The following is a 19,056-nucleotide window of genomic DNA, read 5'->3' as shown; positions in this document are numbered from 1 at the left end:
CCCTGAAACTCATCCAGTGATAAACGTTCCGCGGTGCAAAAATAAGTGCGATTAAAATGCGTTAACTTTTTTAACGCTTTAATTTTTGTGTAATTAATTAATCTTAATTAACGCGTTAAAGTCCCGGCCCTAATTTATACAAATGTTATATTAACTTTAATAATAACCAGACTTGCTCATACCAATTCCTATAGGACAGGAACATTTGAGGAAGACATGTTGAGCTAATGCACATAAGAATACACTAAAATGACCTCATGATGCTTTAACATCTCATATTTCATCTTCAGTTGTCCTTCAGACTCCAGCAGTGAGGTGCCGTCAGGCTCTGCAGCCTGATGGCACCTCACTGTGGTTTTGTGTTGGATGAACCACCACGGCACAATGGCTTTGTTTGTAAAATGAGTGCAGATAGGAGAGCGACAGCCATGATGGACGCCATCAGCAGAGCAGCGGTCTGCACATAATCTGAAGGGCCTGAGCCCCCCCCAATATAAGACTGACAGGGACAACACATGACAGAAAAATTATTAGCCATGCATATCTGCTGGGTGTTATTATGTGCTGGCAGTCTGGTGTGTGTTGTCACCATACACTCCCTCAGTGCTGCTTCCCAAACACACTCACAATGAACACCCCATGAGGTCAGACTTCTTACTTGGAAACTCTCATTCAAAATGGAAACCCCCACATGAACATTAACATAACACTTTGATAATATTACATTTTTAGCTCTGAATCAACTGTACAGTAGCAGCTAAATGAAGAAATACAACAGAAATACTAACCCAAACTGAAACTGGGGTACCAGTATCGATCCTTAAAAAAAAAAGTTCAATGTCCAGGCAAGGGTATCCTTTTGTTGGTTTATTTCAACCCAGTCTCACAAAAAACGTGTAATAACTACGTTGGTCCACAACTTGGGACGTACTATTTCTACAAAAACAACTCTGAAACTGTAAGATCCCTACGTTTTCTTTCACCATTCATTTCCAATGGCTGGCATCTATGTCATGTGATCTCCAAATTTCTCCCTGCAGAAAAAAAAACATGGCCGACATTCGTTTTATTCTCTGTGGAAAATGCCTATTTTAAGGTTAGTTTGGCCATTAAAATGCGTTTTGATGTCATTTGATGCGAGAAATACGAGTTGTTATTTCAGATTATGTGTGCAGTGGATGCACATGATCTTTAGTTTGCTAGTTATTACGAAGATTACTTCAGGAAATTGTGTCCATTCAACATTTTCATTTTTACCAAGGTGGTTGCTAGGGACGTTGCTATCAATATTATTTCTGTTGTGTAACTATTTAATGGTGTTTTCTTTATTGCTACCCCCTTCCCCGTCCATTTATAGTGTTGGTCCTAGGGCTGCAACAAACGACTAATTTGATAATCGATTAATCTATCGATTAATGAAACGATTAATCGATTATTCGGATCGTTAAGGTTTTAACTGTACTACTACTTATATCAATACTGCTTATCGATCCGGTCCTTTCAACGATAGTATTAACGGTTCTTTTGACAAGAAATAAGGTAAACTAACTCAACAAATTGTGAACAAAACTAACATTGCTTTTTATTTTAATTAAATGCATAATATTTCACATCAAAAGAAACAACAATGTTTTAACAAATCATATTAAATAATGTGATGACAGAACTGTAAACAGAATAGCTGAAACTTTAACAAAATAACTAATTCAGTTACCTCTAATCATTAACCTATGTTTTTATAACTGAGTTAACTCTGCGTGTTGCTGCTAGCATGCATAACACCTGACGTGGAAAGGTTACTCTTGGAAGGGGCTACAGAGCTACTAGAAAGACAGCCGAACCCGGTGCATTTCTCCGTCTGAATGTGGTGCACTTTTGCTAAATGTTTAGAAAAATTGCTCGTTTTACCGCCTTTATATGATAAACTGTTATTGCAATTTTGGTAACGAGCATTGTCCACATCGAGACGGATAAAGTTTAACCACACCTCGGAGCGCGTTCTCTCCGCCATCTCCTGCGTGTGTGTGTAAACTGTCCCGCCCCCTCGCAAGCAGGCGGGGGAGAGATCGCTCGTCTGAATTCGGAAGATCGAAAATACATTATAGACGCATTTTGTAGTCATATTGCATATTAGAAACTGAGTTGGCGACACTAAGACTGCGATATAATGTTTATGTAGCAATAATACATAACATATGTTTTTAAATGTCTCCTGTACCCATACAAAAGAGCGATAACGTTGGAGCTTAACTGGGTGTAGAACACATGTGATGACGTCACCAACGAATCGACGACTGAATTAGTTGCCAACTAATTTGGTAATCGATTTTAATCGATTAAGTCGATTAGTTGTTGCACCCCTAGTTGGTCCACAGCGCAAACGTATTAGTTTAACAAAATCCGCATCTAAAATGGTGGCATAGATACGTTATTTTCCCCTTCGCAATTCTCGGACCCAGTCTCACATCTCACATCACATCGTCATAAAAAAATACCGGAAACAGACCGAAAACATTTAAAAAAAATAAAATAATACTTTATTCCGAGTGTGCTTGCTTTTCTCTTTGAAAGTCATCCCATAACGGCATTTTAATACACGGTTCGGCTGCATTACATATTACATATCTGCCGTAGTTCTCTATTTATAGAGCCCTGATGAGAAGACTTCTAGACAAACATCAGGAACTGCCGACAAAACTGAAAACGTGACGTGGATCATAAATATATCAGCAATTAAACAACATCTTACATTTCTTTTCACACAATACGTCTCTTCGCAGTATCAACACTAATTCGGCTGACTTTTATATTTGATCCAATTGGTAGATAGGCTGTATTTACACCATAAAGATGCACAGCTGATAGAAAGGGTGGTGGTTAAAGCATGTTATTGAATTTCATTATTTTTATTATTAGATATTAATAGGATCCCTATAAAGTATATTTGTTACTCGTTATTCTCTACTATTAGTTAATTAAAGACTGTATATAATGACTATTTTGCACATCCCTTTCAAGATTTCAAGATTTTCTAAGGTTTATTGACATATCATATTATACACAATTACGATGTAGTTATGCATTGAATGAAAAACTTGGGTCGCAGGTTCCTCAACAGTGCATTATAAGACATCTATCAATATGTGTGTATACCTCCAGCAATGTTATGTTGAAGCACTTATTTTTAACTGATATTATACATATGTATTATACTCTTATAAGATGTATGTAGATAGTATGGAAGAAATGTGCAGAATATGACAGTTTAATGGTGGAGGTACACACATATTCAGGGTTGGGAGGGTTACTTTGTAAATGTAATCAGTTACTGATTACTGATTACATGGCTCTGAAAGTAATCCGAATACAGTTACGTGTCTTAAAAAAGTAACGTAATCAGATTACTTTTAGATTACTTTTGGATTACTTTCTTTCTCCATCACAGATGGGTATGTTTTGGTGTACAGGAGACACAAAAAGCAAAAGGAAACTGAACGTGTTTTTACTGTTTTAATGGCTAATCAAGAGCACAACTGAAACATAACATCTGAAACGATGTAACAACATAATACACTTTTTGGGGATGCAGCTTGGGATGTGAGGAGTGAGGGACACGGCTTAGAACGGGCGTGTCGTCTTCTGTCCTGCCAGTGTTGGCAGGACCTCCTTCACTTCATGAAATCTCTGCAGCACCAGGCGGCAGCGGGAGGGTTAACTCAGCCTCTGAGAAGACAAGCGCGCAGTGCCTTTCACGCACCGCCTTTCAAGCACCGCCTTCACTGTGTTTACCTTCGGAATCATCAGAAAGGCTAAAGAGCGGTGTGGCTGATGTGTTTTAACTTTTAACCCCACACACACACACACACACACACACACACACACACACACACACACACACACACACACACACACACACACACACACACACACACACACACACACACACACACACACACACACACACACACACACACACACACACACACACACACACACACACACACACACACACACACACGATTTAAACGTAGACTTCTGTTCCTCCATGTTTCGTTGTTATTGTTTCACTGAGCGGACCCGCACATTTTTTTTCAAACGCTCCCTTTTTTGGTCCATCTGCGGCGGTAATAGGTTTTGTGCGCTGTGATGATTCGGCTGTACCTTTAGTTATGAATATTAAATATTGTGAGGAAATCTTTCCACCAATAATTCCAATAAGTAATCCAAAATGTATTCACTTCAGGTTTACGAAAGTAACTGTAATCAGATTACTCGTTTTTCAAATGTAACTCGAGCTGAATACAGTTACTTGATTTTTGTATTCTGATTACGTAACGCCGTTACATGTATTCCGTTACAACCCAACCCTGCACATATTGATAGATATCTTGTAATGCACTGTTGAGGAACCTGCGACCCAAGTTGTTCATCTCTGACCTTGTCAGGTGTTGAACAATCAATAAATAAAGAACATATAATTTGTGTGATTATACAAAATGATTTACAAATAAACACCACTGCATATTTGCAAATGTTTCCAACTTGGGATCAATAAAGTATATCTTATTTTAAGATGATCGATGGCTACTGCCATATTTGCAAAATTTGCCTCTGAACCTTGACAAGTGCATGTTTCAGGCTTATCAATTAACAACAGGAGGGGTCACAGACATAGGACCAGCTGTTAAATAAAGCTCTTCTGACCTTAGCTGGCATGTGGGTATATATTAATGATGCCCATTATGGGCACAAGCGATTTCCACCCATTTATTAATTACATGTTTTACATTTGAGTGTTCCTATCCCCTAAACCTCCAGGGATGTACACAGTTTAATACTGTCAACTTCTTACTATGGGAAATACGAAAACATCTTTTAAAACTACAATTCCCAGTAGAGACGTGCCATAGAGAACATGTTGCGAAACACAATAGCCAGCATGTGTAGTTCTGGGGACGGGTGGGGGAGGGGGGACGGGGTGGACCCGTTAAAATCCAGTTTTGGACAGTCTGCCCTGGTTCCATCCCATTTCAAGTGCTGTTCGACGCTCGGCATAACCCTCGGAGTACACTCAAACATCCAATCACAGAGCTTGAGGACTATCACAGGGTTTGTCAAGCGAAGCGGAGAGAATACTTACTTCCGGGTGTAATATTCTCTAAAAGCAAATGAGCTGCTCCGACCCTCGGTCCTGACGGACTCCAACTTGTGTTTATTAATCAAACAAATAAATAGACACAAGGATAATTATGTGTTATTGTTGAGTAAATGGAGAATTGCACAGGGGAAAATAACGTATCTAGCAGCGTCTCTAGCAACCACCTTGGTAACAATGGAAATGTTGAATGGACACAATTTCCTGAAGTAATCTTCATAATAACTAGCAAACTAAAGATCATGTACATCCACTGCAGACATAATCTGAAATAACAACTCATATTTCTCGCATCAAATGACATCAAAACGCATTTTAATGGCCAAATTAACCTTAAAATAGGTATTTTCCACCAAGAATAAAACGACAGCCATTTTTTTTTTTTCTGCAAGGAGAAATTTGAAGATCACGTGACATAGATGCCAGCCTTTGGAAATGGATAGTGAAAACAAACGTAGGGATCCTACAATTTCAGAGGCGTTTTTGTAGAAATTCTACGTCCCAAGTTGTTGACCAACGTACACTGTAAAATGTTAGGCTGTAAAATTACAGTAAATTACTGGCTACTAGTTGCATGGATTTCACAGTAATTGACTGTAAATATTTCACAGTAATTTACTGTAGATATTTTACAGTAAATTAGAATAAAAGCACAACTAAATACTGTGACTTTACAGTTGCCATGCCCATGGAATTAGTGATACAGCAGTACAGAGCTGTGGTATTATGGTACCTTGCTTTACATAAATTACAGTAATTACCTGTATTTTTAAACTTTTACTGAATAAGTAATATAACACATTAGCCAGTAATTTACTGTAAATATAAAAACTTATATAATACGATATTATATTGTAAATTTGACTAGTTAACTGGGATTTTACAATAATTACACAATTCAATCAGCTCAATCAACAAAGAAAAACAAAGAAAATGCCCATTTTAACTTTTTGTATTACTCCATTGAAGTGCAAAGTACACTTCACAGTGTCTTGGACATGTTACGGCCCCAACCTCTACTAGGTAGTGGCTCGTGCTAAGAACCGCAACATGAAAGAATACACGCAATAACCGGTACTTGGTAACGAGCATTTATTGATAATCAGCCGTTTGCTCACACAAGCGAAACGGGAAACAAAAAGAGGTCTGGAGGACTGGCCAAAAGTAAAAAATAGAAGGAGGGAACCCGAGCCAGCCACACCACGGACCGTAGGACCCAGAGCTCCCCCCTAACCAGAAATCAATTATAAACCCTATGGGAAACAAAATAAAGCTGCGAAAACTGGACTAACAGGTCCTCCAGGCTAAACATAAACACATCTGCAAAAATATGGCCTACAGCTCAAAATGGCAAAGAGGTATTCTGAGGAGTGTGTCTCCCGGCGTTAGGATAGGCGAGACATCCTTCTCCTCCAGCTTCTCCTTATATATACAAGGCTGAGTGGAATTTGGAACACCTGGGCAGAGGCGGAGCCTGGGGCAGACCAGGTGCACCTGGGCAGAGGCGGAGCCAGGGAGACAGAAAACAAGGAGGGGAGCACTTAACACAGAAGAGGTTTCTCAATACTCAAATTTCCCCTCCTCGACTCCTCGGTTTGAAGGACATCTCATTTCTCTAAATGCACTTCGAGGACCGAGCATCGAGCACCGAGGAGGTTCTCTGGAGGAGCTCTAACCGAGGAGACACTGATGCATCCTCCACGGCTCCTCCACGGATGCATTTCCGGGAACAGTGGAGGCGTGACGCACAGCCGGACTTATCTCAGCCAATGACAGATCTGCATGCATCCCTTGGATATTATTTTAGTAACTGTCTGCTCACATCGCAACGCGATGTTTACAGTGAGAACAGCTGTGAGGTCCGTGCAGAAAGCAGAGCAGTGTGTAAAATATATATCACTCAGTATAACAGACCTACATTACTTTCTGTATTTGTATGCTGTAGTTTAGTAGATATCTACAAACAAAGAGTCAATATTTTTCTAAGACCATTTAGTGCTTCACATAATAAAATACACAACGGCTGTAGCCTGATTATGCTTTAGGAGCAGTAGGTGTGTGTAGGTGTGTGTGTGGTACAGTGTGTGTGTGTTGTACAGTGCGTAGATGCGGCGGACAGACGGGTCTCAGTTGGTTTGGTGTCCTATGCTTACTTTTAATACTTGTACAACTTTTGGCCCGTAATTTCAATTCCCCATTTGAGCGACCAGAGAGAGAGAGGGGGGGAGGGAGGGGGGGTGGGGGTATCCAGTCTCTGATTGTGTTACGTTATTATGAGAGTGCTCTCATACTTGTTTGATTCTGAAATTGTATATTTTTATATAAACATATGTGTGTATGTATATGTCCGCATCTGTAGCTTGTTATTGTCTCATTATACCGCACTGTCAATGAATTAAAAGTAAATATATATAAGTTGTCATGAACACATCTGTCCATCAGAGTGCTGCTGTGCCTCCTGTCATCATTAATGGACTTCTCTTTAAAATGACCGCTCAGAGGAGAGGAGTTCTCATTTCTCTAAACGCCTGCTGCTTCCACTCCTCTCTCCTCGGTTCCCCTGCTCAGTCCTCCGCTCGTATCTCCTGTGGGCGGCACCAAGTCTCGAGGAGAGGAGTCGAGGAGGGGAAATTTGAGTATTGAGAAACCTCTATACACAGAGATCCACTCAAAGTCAACCATTTTTCTGATGAATGTGCTGACATGGGGGTTTAAATTGCCATGCCTCTTTTTGGCTTTCGAGCCCATCTCAGGATTAATGCCCAGGAAGCACCTGAAAACAATAAGCCAAGACAAGAATTTCTATTTTACATAGATTTATATGTTGCATAGTTTATTTTAAGGCACATGCAGCAGTGCCCCTTTCAATTTAAGTAAAACCTGCACCAAAGAAAGAAATTAGTATTTAAAGCCAAGCAAGAGCGATACAAGCAAGAAAATCACTTAATTTGTTGTGTTATCACAGAGGATGGTCTGAATACAGTATTTTACTGTGAAATAATGCAGTAACATGTTGTGAAATCCTGGTAATCATTTATCCTGTACATTCACAGTAACAATTAACTGTGCCTGTATTGATTTCACTGTGAAATTCAAAATTACAGTATTATATTGTGAACATCACAGGTAAAGACTGTAAAGTAGTAAAACAGTAAAATATTACAGCTAAATATTGTGAAATCATGGTAATATTTTACAGTGTAGTTATTACACGTTTTTTTGTGAGACTGGGTTGTTTATTTTGTGGTATTACAATAATGCAATACTTAAAGAACCATGGTTTCCCTGTGTAAAAAAACGCATGCTCAATCTGGTGCACTAATCCCAGCACCACCTGTCTCCAATATATAATAATCACCAATTCACTCAGTGCCGAAAACCGCGTTCAAAATATTATCATAAAATAATTACTTCAACTAAATAAATGATAAATAATGATTCATTTAATATAAAAAATAAATCAAATGTAATACGATGTTTGAGGAAAACATACAAAATAAAGCGTAGCTATCAGAGGCTATTGCTAACAACGTCTATCCCTGACTGCTAGAGATGCAAATAAGTGGAACAACTTTCCTAAGGGCGTCCATCTTTTTCCGACTTACCACTACTGGAACGCCGTTAACTCGCATGTGACGTCACTACCAGTTACGACCCCCGACTTCCAATGTAAATGGGACACATTTGTAGACTTTCAGATGTTTCAGCGAAACTCCGGAAGTGTGCAGCAAGCGGGCAGCAGGGGTGAACTGAACGGCCTCACCAGAGCTGAAGAGGAGGAAGAGGAGGTATGGAGTGCACCCTACTTACCTTTCCTTATCATTTTGAATAACCTGCACTTTAAAAACAGAACCCATTTATCCTACTTCACACTGTCAAATCGAGGAGGTGAAGTCCAGCTTTCCTCAGGTGCTTGGAAGCTTGTGTTGACATTCAGCATGATTCCGTGTGAAAGGTTTCAGAACGCACAAACGTGTTGGGAACAATGGGGCAGCCAATGAGTAGACCTTTCACACCTGCAGAGGCTGCGAGGGAAATGGAGGGGAAGGTAACGGGGAAGAGAGAGCATTCAGTCATTATTCAAATGAATGTTACAGGTGACATATGCAGACGGATAAATAGAGAGAACAGGTAGGCTGCAGGCGGGGGGAAGGCTGGGAAACCTTTTCCAATTGCCTTAACTCCACAATAATTGAACTCTCATTTCTTTCACACCACACTGAGTCCTTCAAGTGACATTCATTACATTTAGAGCCATATGAAATCCGTTTTATTATTTTCCAAATTCCATTTTATTTTTTGCCAAATTCCGTTTTTTCCGTTTTAATATTTCAGAATTCTGTATTTTGCTTTTTACGCTAATTTTACCATCAGAAATAGTGTCTAATAAGTGGGAATGAATAAATGTCCACAATTCAATAAGATATAACAGTCTTTTTTAATGTTTAAGTGCTACAGTTCAATTTTAAAGTGCTTATAAGCTTCAAGTAAAGAAAAAACTCTAAACAAAACATTCCCTTGGCTTCTGGCTTCTGAGTTAACACATTTTAAGCAAACTTTTCTCTCTGTGCTTCAAGTAAAAAAGATAAATAACTGTCAACAAAACACTCAATACAATAACTGTAAACACAATAACTGTAAACTGTTACGCTTTTCATTATAAATGAAAAAATGCATCAGAAAATATGCAACAACTTACTTAGTAACCTGAATTTAGTTGAAAACTTGAAACTAAAACAATAAAACGTGTTTCTGTTTCCCTGTAGTAGTATGACTAGTACTACTACTCCTTATTAGCTCCTGTCTGTCCATTTAAGTCTTCCATCTATCAGAGACATCTCCATTGAAGTACATGATGGTCAGCCTCTTTGTGTTGAGCTCGGTGAGTGCCTCTCGCTTGTCTGTAAGGAGAGTCTTGTACTTGCTAATACTCCTCTCACAGTCAACTGAGCTGACTGGGAAGTAGATGTAGGACATTGCCATTTCTGCAACTTTTGGGAATCTCACACTCATGCCCCTCCAGTAATCAGCAAGAGTGACATCAGCTGCCAAGGGCTCCCTGGAGTGCTGGTAGGCAATCCATTGCTCACTGAGCTCTTGTGATGGGTTTGCCATGGGTATCAGTCTTGTGTAGGCTTCCATCCGCTTCTCCATGGCTGGTGCCTGCCTTGGATCGAACACTCTTATCAGCTTGTAGATCTCTCTGGCTGGGTGCGTGTCCCAGTGCTTGGAGAACTTTGTGAAGGCCAAGTGGAAGGCATCATGGAGATCGTCAAGAACCTGCTTCCTCTCTCGAACACCCGTCTTTCTCAGCAGCTCATCTGTCTTGGCACCAAACCCGCATGTTTTTGCTGTGATAAGAGCCCAGGTCCTCCATGATGTTGTATGCAGACACTGCTGTGTTACGATGGGTTCCTTCTAGGATAGTCAGAGCTGTCATCAGTTTGGAGCAGCCTTCTGCGATGAAGGTTAGCTTCACAGTGAGGGCCTGCATCTTTTCCTCTGTTTCTAGCAGGCTGAGGATGTTTGTGACTGCTTGGGCTGATGAATTTTCTTCCAACAAAAATTCTCTGTACAGATGAACATGCTCTGCGTGGTACTGCACTGCCTCAAACCAGCTATTCCATCTGGAGCCCACTGATTCAGGAGGAGCCTTGGTGTGCACAAACTCCTTGTTGATGAGGAAGCTCACCCATCTTCTCTTTCTAGCAGGCTTCCTGCAGAAGACAGATCTCATCGCTGCCACAAGTGATGCAGCATCAGAGAAGTATCTGTAGTGCTGCCAGGTCTCACCCACCAGATTTATGATATGGCAGAGGCACGTTACATGGACACTGTTGGGCATCACTCCTTTTAGAATCTCCCTTTATGCCTTCAGACAGTAGGAGGCATTATCTGTGACCACTGCCCAGACATCATTCAGTTCCAGATTATTGCTGTGGAAGGAGCGTATGATGGCTTGGGCAACTGTTGAGTGGTTGCATCGATCCATGAAAATTACATCCACCAGATAGTACTGGTTTTCAACACCTGCAATGAAAGATAACACAAGCAAAAGATTATTATATTTAAGCCAAATAATATTGTGACAAAATAAAAATGCACAAAATAAAAATACACATTTCAAGTGTAAACAATAGATACAGCTAGCTACTGACATTATCACAATGTCAGTAGCCTAGCTATAGTATCTATTCTATTGTGATGAAATACAGTAATGCATAATTTATGCACCTTTAGTTTATTTTGTTTATAAAGGACAGTATGCACTGACAATCATTTGCATTACAAAAATAGACTGGTGCACCAGATTTAGCAAGGAGCTATAATTTCCATCTATAGTCCTAAATGTAGGACTACTGTACATAGCTATTTAATCACAATAGTGTCATTGATTAGCCTCGCCCTCTAGCTGTATCTATTGTGATCACCAGGCAGAGATCATCGTCATCACACTTTGCATGCTGACAATGCACACTGCAGCATGTAAAAAAAATTAGGATATTTAAACGACATGTTAATAGGCTGTTCATTAGCTCACCAATGACGATGTTTAGAACACTGCAGTCCCTGGTATCGGTCGTCTCGTCAACAACCACCGACAACTTCTTCCCACGGATTTTCTCCAAAACAGTCGTTATATGTTGGTCAAACACACGGGGCAGATGGATTTGACGAAGGGCTGTTTCGTTCTCGGGCAGCGCTCCTCCCTGCTTGCAGTGCTTAACTAGAAATGGTCGCAGCTTCTTCAGCTTTGCTAAAGGGATGTCTGACTCGGCGCAAACAGCTAAAAAGTCCTGCACAAACTCTCGTCTTGAATCTGCTGACGAGGTACTTGCTGTAATTGTAGTTTGAAGTGCAGGTGTGTTTTGGGAAACACAGTGTTTTCCCTTGTTTCTGACATGGCTTTTCGAGACTAAATGATCGTCGCACGTATTTTTGCGGGTCCAATCCACGGTATGTTGACAATATTTACAAAATAACTTATCGCCGGAGGCATAAAAATCATTCGGATACTGCTGTGCTCTGAATTGAGGGTTTAGTGTGGAATTTCGTAGCTTTTTAGATGATGATGTTGATACCGAAGCAGCTACACGCTTGGACATTGCTGTGTTGTTGTGAAGCAGTGTGGAAGTGACGTGTGCGTTGTAACACGTGTTAGCGTCCCGGTCATTTTTGCTTTGCACCAAACGTTCCATCGTTCTCCCGAAAACGGAATTTCAGTCACAATTATGGCAAATTCTGCAATATTCCACGTTTTACAGTTGATTCCATTTTTATTGGTCAATTCCGCGATTCCGTCCGCGATTCCGTGAACGCGGATTTCATATGGCTCTAATTACATTGGACTTAAAGCATTACAGAGGTGCAAAGCTGATTTATACGTACATCAACTCACGCATACCTCAGCAGTGTTTATGGCTGCTCTGTTTGCACACAGTTTTTTTGGTCTACTGAGAAATGGAAGACAATTGAATCATTGTGTTAATTACAGCTGAGGAAAGTGATGTAAATGGTAAGCAAACAGTGTGACTCAGAGACTCAGCGAGGTATACTGTTAAACCAACTAATTAAACAACAAGCTGTTTCAGACAGTAACTGTAGCTGCTGTGATTCACCACTGAAGCCATCTGAGTATATTTGGATTGGACCGTCTGTCTTCTACCACTCCATGCATCTGCTTGAACATCAGATGGATCTAATGCCACTGTCCTCTTGATTCTTATATAATGAAGTAATGGTTCTAGATATTTGAGAGCCACTTGTCTGTCACAGCTTTACACCTTTATGCAGCATTAGCCCGATTAAAAAAACTTCAGCTATCAATTAATAATTTACTATCTCTGACAAAGTCGGGTTCAGATCCGTTACATCCCGCCAGAGGTGGGAGTAAGTCCTACATGTGCAAGTCATGAGCAAGTCTCAAGTCTTGACCTACAAGTATCAAGCAATTCCCAAGTCACTGTGGTGAGAGTCAAGCAAGTCAAGTCAAGTCATTGCTCAGGTCAGGCAAGTCAAGTCAAGTGATACGAAATTCTGATGAATAAGCCCAGTTTCCGCATTTAAATCAGTTAAAAGACAGTGGTTATGAAAATGGATTCAACCCACACTATGATCTTCATTACATACACAGTTAATCATTTGAAATCTAATTTAGACCGATGACAATCATATTAGATTCATATTAACCCCAGAACTGTAGACAATATAGCTAGGACTCAAAAAGTCTGTTCAAAAAGGCAGAATTCCAGGTAAGAAAATCATGGCATTTGCCATTACACATATTTAATTTAAATGTCTGTTAACACTAGAACCGCCAACAGCGTCAGCACCTACATAGATATCATTTTCAAATCATTTCATTTGTTCTTCTTCATCATTTCCTTATAAACTAAGCAGGACGATTTAAAACTCACTTAATTGGGTTAATTTAGAAATGGCTTCAGTTTATCATCATAACAGATCAAAAAGTTCAGATTCATTTTACAATAAATCAAGGAATGATGCACTTCTACAAACAAAAACAACATAATTAAAACATTTAAACAAACTACTAAAAGATGAACTACATTATTCAAAAGTTTCCAGTAACTTCTGATAATAACACAGGGGAAATAAACAAGGCATCTCTTTTCCTCTCTCTCTCTCTCTCTTTCTCTCTCTCTCTCTCTCTCTCTCTCTCCTGACAGCCCGTCAGTATCAGGGTTAGTCAAAATGAATCCCTTGGCGGTTCTAGTGTTCATTTACCGTTTTGTCTTCTCTTTGCTTAATCGATTTGAAACCAAGTCTAACGTAGCTTAAACTTAACGTTAGCTTTCTAGCTAACACAACACAGTCATGTAGCCTACCTTTCTCTGTGTTTTTTTTTTGTAGTGACAAATGAAGTTGGATGTTGTGGTGGTCCTGTCACTGATCTTTATGCTGCAGACCCTGCATACCGCTGTTCTCTTCTTATTAACGTCATCGACAAAATAATCCTTGAATCCAAACTTAACTATTTTTGGAGTAAAGCTAGCCACTGCCATGTTAACTGACACTCCTGCCGTCTAGTGGGTTGCTAGGTTTGCGCGCATGGCGTTATAATCAAGTTTTTCAAAAAAACTAAACGATATCCCACTACAAAAACAAACGCAAATATTTAATTTTAAACAGTCAAGTCCTTTCAAGTCATCTGTCTCAAGCTCAAGTCAAGTCTCAAGTCATGAATACCAAGTCGAAGTTAAGTCAAGTCTTTTATCAATGTTAGTCAAGCAAGTCTCAAGTCAAAAAATATGCGACTCGAGTCAAGTCATGCGACTCGAGTCAAGTCATGTGACTCGAGTCTCCACCTCTGCATCCCGCTCATGCACCACAGTTGAACTCAAAAGATTGAAAAATGTATGTAACATGTATACATCATACATACACTAGTGGCTTCTACAAGTCCAAATGCTCAATTAGAGTGTTAAGGTAAAAATAGAAAGGCCCAGTTTGATCCTGGGGTTCTGGAGATGTGTGCTTTTCGAGGCCCCAGTGGCTCATACCCACGTATAACAGCCTGTCGTTGCATGGGTGTGACATCATGGGCTTCAGAAGGGGGAAAAGACAGAACCATTGAATGTCTTGAACGAAATAAGAAATGTAAACGTTGACCTTAATAAATGTAGCATGCCAACATATTACACATAACTGTATTAAGTTAGTTGAAAGCAATAATATTACATTTGAAAAAAAAATGTCATTATGGGTTCCGACAGACTGAAGAAAGAAAGTGAGTAAAAATATATAAAACATTAAACACTACACTAGGGGTGTCACGGTTACCGGTGTAGACGGTAACCGCGCTAAAATATTTTGACGGTGAGATAACCTTCTGAATTTCAAAACACGGTGTTATGTCGGTGGGTTAAATTACCGCACACCGTTACACCGGGAGAGCTTTCATTTCCCTAATACTCCCACGGTTACACTGTATTACACTGTTACCGCGCTAAATACTTTGCATTTCAAAACATAATGTTATCTATGTGCGTTACTAGAGCTCTACACCACACACGTGACACTTTCGAACGTTCGCAGGCGCCACTAGTCCTAGGTTCTTTTATCACACTCTCTCACTTTAAGCATGGCAGCAGAAGAAGGAAGCCGCGATGGTACCATTTTTCCACCTTCTAAGCGCAGAAGATCAGAAGTGTGGTCCTACTTTGGATATTTAAAAAACTCCGAGGGGCAACTGGTGGAGGACGGTGCCCCCGTGTGCAGGACATGCCGGCGGAAGGTATCCGCGAAAGGGAGCAACACATCGAATTTGCTCACTCATCTACGAGACCATCACCCGCAGCTGCACAGCCAGTGCAAGGTATATTTGTTAATATTAACACATAGTTTTAGCTGAAATGCTCGAAATAACTTTTGCCTTCGGGTAAAGGGGAAATGTAACAATTATATCCGACTGTCAATAATGTTAAATCTTGATAATAATCATTTACATTACATTAGCAAATGCACCTGCTCTCGTGTGTTCACCATTCTTAGATCGGCGCTAAACGCCATTCTAAGCTAAGTTGAATAGCTAAACTTTGATATGCCATGAGACAGTGAAAATAGTGCAGTGAAACACATGAATGATTAAGTTACTTCTGACTTTGGGTCAAGGGATAATGCAACGATATACCCGATTGTCTAAAATGTTAAACCTTGATATTAAATGTCAGTGTAAGCACGCCCACTGCTAGCATTTTAAAATACATCCTACTGCGGTGCCATGCTCTATTCGTTGGTAGCTAGTGCACTACTAAACGCCATTGTAAGGCGCTAAACAGCTTAGTTCTCATACAGTACTGGCTTCTTGCCTAATAACCTAAACTTACCATTTACCTGCATCAACATTACACTTTTAAGGTAATAAATTAATGTAGGTATTTGACTTCATACGCAAACTTGATGATTGTTGAATAGTAACTTAATGGCTGTTTTTCTCTCTCTCTCTCTCTCTCTCTCTCTCTATATATATATACATATATATATATATATATAGAGTGGAGCAACATCAAGGCCATCCCCATCCACATCAGGAACCCAGACCCTGCAACAGGTGTTTCAAAAACAAGCAGCTCATGCACCTGGGTCCAAAAATGCAGACGAGCTAACGGAAGCCATTGCATTTGCCATTGCAAAAGACATGATGCCTTTCCAAATGGTGGAGCGGCCGGGCTTCTTAAAGATAATGAAGACTGCCGTGCCTCACTACAAAGTTCCAACAAGGAACTACTTTTCGAAGACGGCCATTCCGAAGATGTACAACACGGTGAAGACTGATGTGAAGAAGAGTTTGGCACAGGCTGACTACTTTGCGGCTACTACGGATCTTTGGACCAGTGAAAGAGGGGGAGGAGAGCCGTACATCAGCTTCACAGTCCACTTCATCACCCCAGAATGGCAACTGACCTCCCACTGCTTGGACAGCCATTTTTTTCCAGATGACCACACAGCCCAAAATATTGAAGAATTTTTTGACAACATGCTGGAAGAGTGGGATATACCCAAAACCAAACTAGTCGCCGTGACAACAGACAACGCTGCCAATATGGCCAAGGCCTTTGAAGATTACACCGAACTGTGGCTGGGATGCTTTGGTCACAACTTAAACCTGGCCATATCAAAGGCCCTGAGGATGCAGAGGGTGGACGCTGCAGTGAAGGCCTGTCGGCATCTCGTCCAAGCATTCTCTCGGAGCTGGAAGAAAAAGCGAGCACTCCGAGAAAAGCAAGTGGTCCTCAACCTGCCCCAGAAGGCCCTTATTCATGATGTGGTCACCAGATGGGGATCTACATTCAAGATGGTTGAAAGATTCCTCAGCCAGCAGCAGGCAGTCTGTGCTGCACTGGCCACAGAGAGGGGGGTTTGGCATCTGATGCCTAAAGACACTGACATCTCGGTTCTGGAGCAACTCTGCCAGCTCCTTGAGCCTCTCAGCACATTCACAGACGCACTCTGTTCCGAGACACGTGTGACCTTGTCTGCAATCAAGCCTGTCCTGGACCACATTACAGGGGATGTCCTTGACGAGGAGGGTGAGCAGGATTCAGCCCTGCTGAAGAACATGAAACGGGCCATTAGGGAGGATCTTACCAAACGATACACCGGGAACAAGGTAAATGAGGTGATGCAGATGGCCTGCTTCATTGACCCTCGCTTCAAGACCAGCTTTATAGAAGCCCCTGTTGATGATTTTGTGGACAGCTGTGTTCAGGAGGCCCTGAATCTGGCACCTCCACAGATCAGACAAGAGCCAGAAGAGGAACAGTCCTACAGCAGTACCCCCACAGCAGCAGCAGGTGAGTGTATGTGGAATGGTGTGTAATGTTTTGTGTGTAATGTCTTCTGTATTTATGTATGTATGTTACTTGACACCTTAATTTCCCCCTCGGGATTAATAAATGATACTCTACTACTCTACTCTAGCAGCAGCAGCAGCAAAACAGAAAAGCCTAGCTGGGCTCAGTGGGCTGCTGAAAAAGATAACTTCAGCAAGGCAGCAGCGAGAAGAGCAGGCTTCAGGTCCAGCCACCCCAGAGGATAAGGTGAGGGAGGAGGTCAGGGTGTACCTGTCTTTGCCACCCATCCAAGCGGAGGACGATCCACTGGTGTGGTGGAGAGGGCACGCATCTGAGTTGCCTCATCTTGCCAGGATGGCAAAAAAGCTGATGTGTATCCCGGCGACCAGCGTGCCTTCCGAGAGGGTTTTCAGCGCAAGTGGGTATATTGTTTCCCCACTTAGGAACTGTCTGAAAGCAGACAAGGTTAACATGCTAACCTTTTTGCACTTTAACCTAAAGTGAGAGAACTGAATCACCGCCAGGTTATTTGACAATTGTGAATGTGTAATTGTGAATGTGTAAAAAGATACATCAAAATACTTGAATATGTGCATTTGGTTACTAGTATACAGTCCTTTTTTATTCGTTTTAAATATGTTTAATATTGACAGCATTTATGATAAGTTATTTTACACAGTCTGGTTCATCTTTGTTCTGAGTAGTTAGTTCAAGTAAAATGTAAAATCTGCACAGGCTGCACTTCATTTTCATGTTATGTTCCTTCAAAACCAGTTTTGCCTTACCTCGTTGTTGAATCCTGCACTTCTCATAGAGTTTTTTTTTATTTTTAACATTATATTGTAATAAACACTCTACTTTTTAACCCATTGCTGAATGCCCCCTATTTCCATGTACTCTCATCTCCAGGTTGGATGTGGATGTTTGGGGAACAACGTTGTTGTTCGAGGTCTTCGGATCGGTACCTGGTCACCTTAATGTTAACACTAAAAAAAAAAAAAATTACCGAGATAATATCGTAAACCGTGGTAATTTTGGTCACAATAACCGTGAGCCGAAAATTTCACACCGTGACACCCCTACACTACACCAGGCAATCCTGTCAATGTCTTTTCCTTCAACAGATCTCCAGATTATACTCTCAGAGCAATACATAGCAAGGCAGCATGATGTATTTAATATGTGATATTTGTATCTTTGAAACAGGCAGGGTTCAGTTTTGTTTCGCTTCAAGCTTTGCTCATAGCATGGTTGAAAAAACCATGACTTTGAAAAGAATGAGAGGGGTTGAAAGTCGGCCGACTGCAAGGTGTTACTGCGATTTTGGAGCATCTGAGTCATACGCTGATAGGTTTGAGCACAGGTATGTTTTAAAGCATATGAATTAAATATTCCATTTGTAAGAGTGTCTGTTTCCTCTCAATAATTACACGGACGTGTGCCCAATGATGTAGCAGCTCTATCCCAAGTCACCATCTTCATCAACCAACATGTGACTGGCATGTTCTAATATGTATTATATTCATATTTAAAGATATTCTGTAAGTTTCAGTGGTAATAGATGTATTTCTACATTTTAAATGT

The 19,056-nt window shown here is 40.7% G+C and overlaps 2 protein-coding genes across 3 annotated transcripts in view; both read left to right on the top strand.

Annotated features, from left to right (window-relative positions):
* Positions 1-19,056, top strand: part of LOC307015980 (general transcription factor II-I repeat domain-containing protein 2A-like) — a 576,621-nt gene that overhangs the window by 240,428 nt on the left and 317,137 nt on the right. The gene's annotated exons all lie outside the window — the stretch shown is intronic.
* LOC307015867 (E3 SUMO-protein ligase ZBED1-like) lies at positions 14,650-18,521 on the top strand. 2 transcript variants are annotated; one of them, XM_079644797.1, is made up of 3 exons: positions 14,650-15,494; positions 16,173-17,472; positions 17,603-18,521. In XM_079644797.1, exons 1-3 carry the CDS (start codon positions 15,261-15,263, stop codon positions 17,974-17,976), a joined length of 1,908 nt encoding a protein of 635 aa, XP_079500923.1. In that variant the 5' UTR covers positions 14,650-15,260; the 3' UTR covers positions 17,977-18,521. The 2 variants fall into 2 exon arrangements, with proteins under 2 accessions (XP_079500923.1, XP_079500922.1); XM_079644796.1 differs by having other exon boundaries at positions 14,651-15,494; positions 17,600-18,521.

This window comes from Notothenia rossii (assembly GCF_949606895.1).
Source record: "Notothenia rossii genome assembly, chromosome: 8".
Classification (NCBI taxonomy): domain Eukaryota; kingdom Metazoa; phylum Chordata; class Actinopteri; order Perciformes; family Nototheniidae; genus Notothenia; species Notothenia rossii.
The sequence above is the reverse complement of the archived record's forward strand: the minus strand, read 5'-3'. Positions and strand labels throughout refer to the sequence as shown.

Coding starts and splice junctions, on each gene's coding strand:
- LOC307015867 (XM_079644796.1), top strand. CDS start 15,261: ATGGCAGCAGAAGAAGGAAGCCGCGATGGTACCATTTTTCCACCTTCT. Junction 15,495..16,172: donor AGCTGCACAGCCAGTGCAAG/GTATATTTGTTA, acceptor ATATATATATAG/AGTGGAGCAACATCAAGGCC. Junction 17,473..17,599: donor TACCCCCACAGCAGCAGCAG/GTGAGTGTATGT, acceptor ACTCTACTCTAG/CAGCAGCAGCAGCAAAACAG.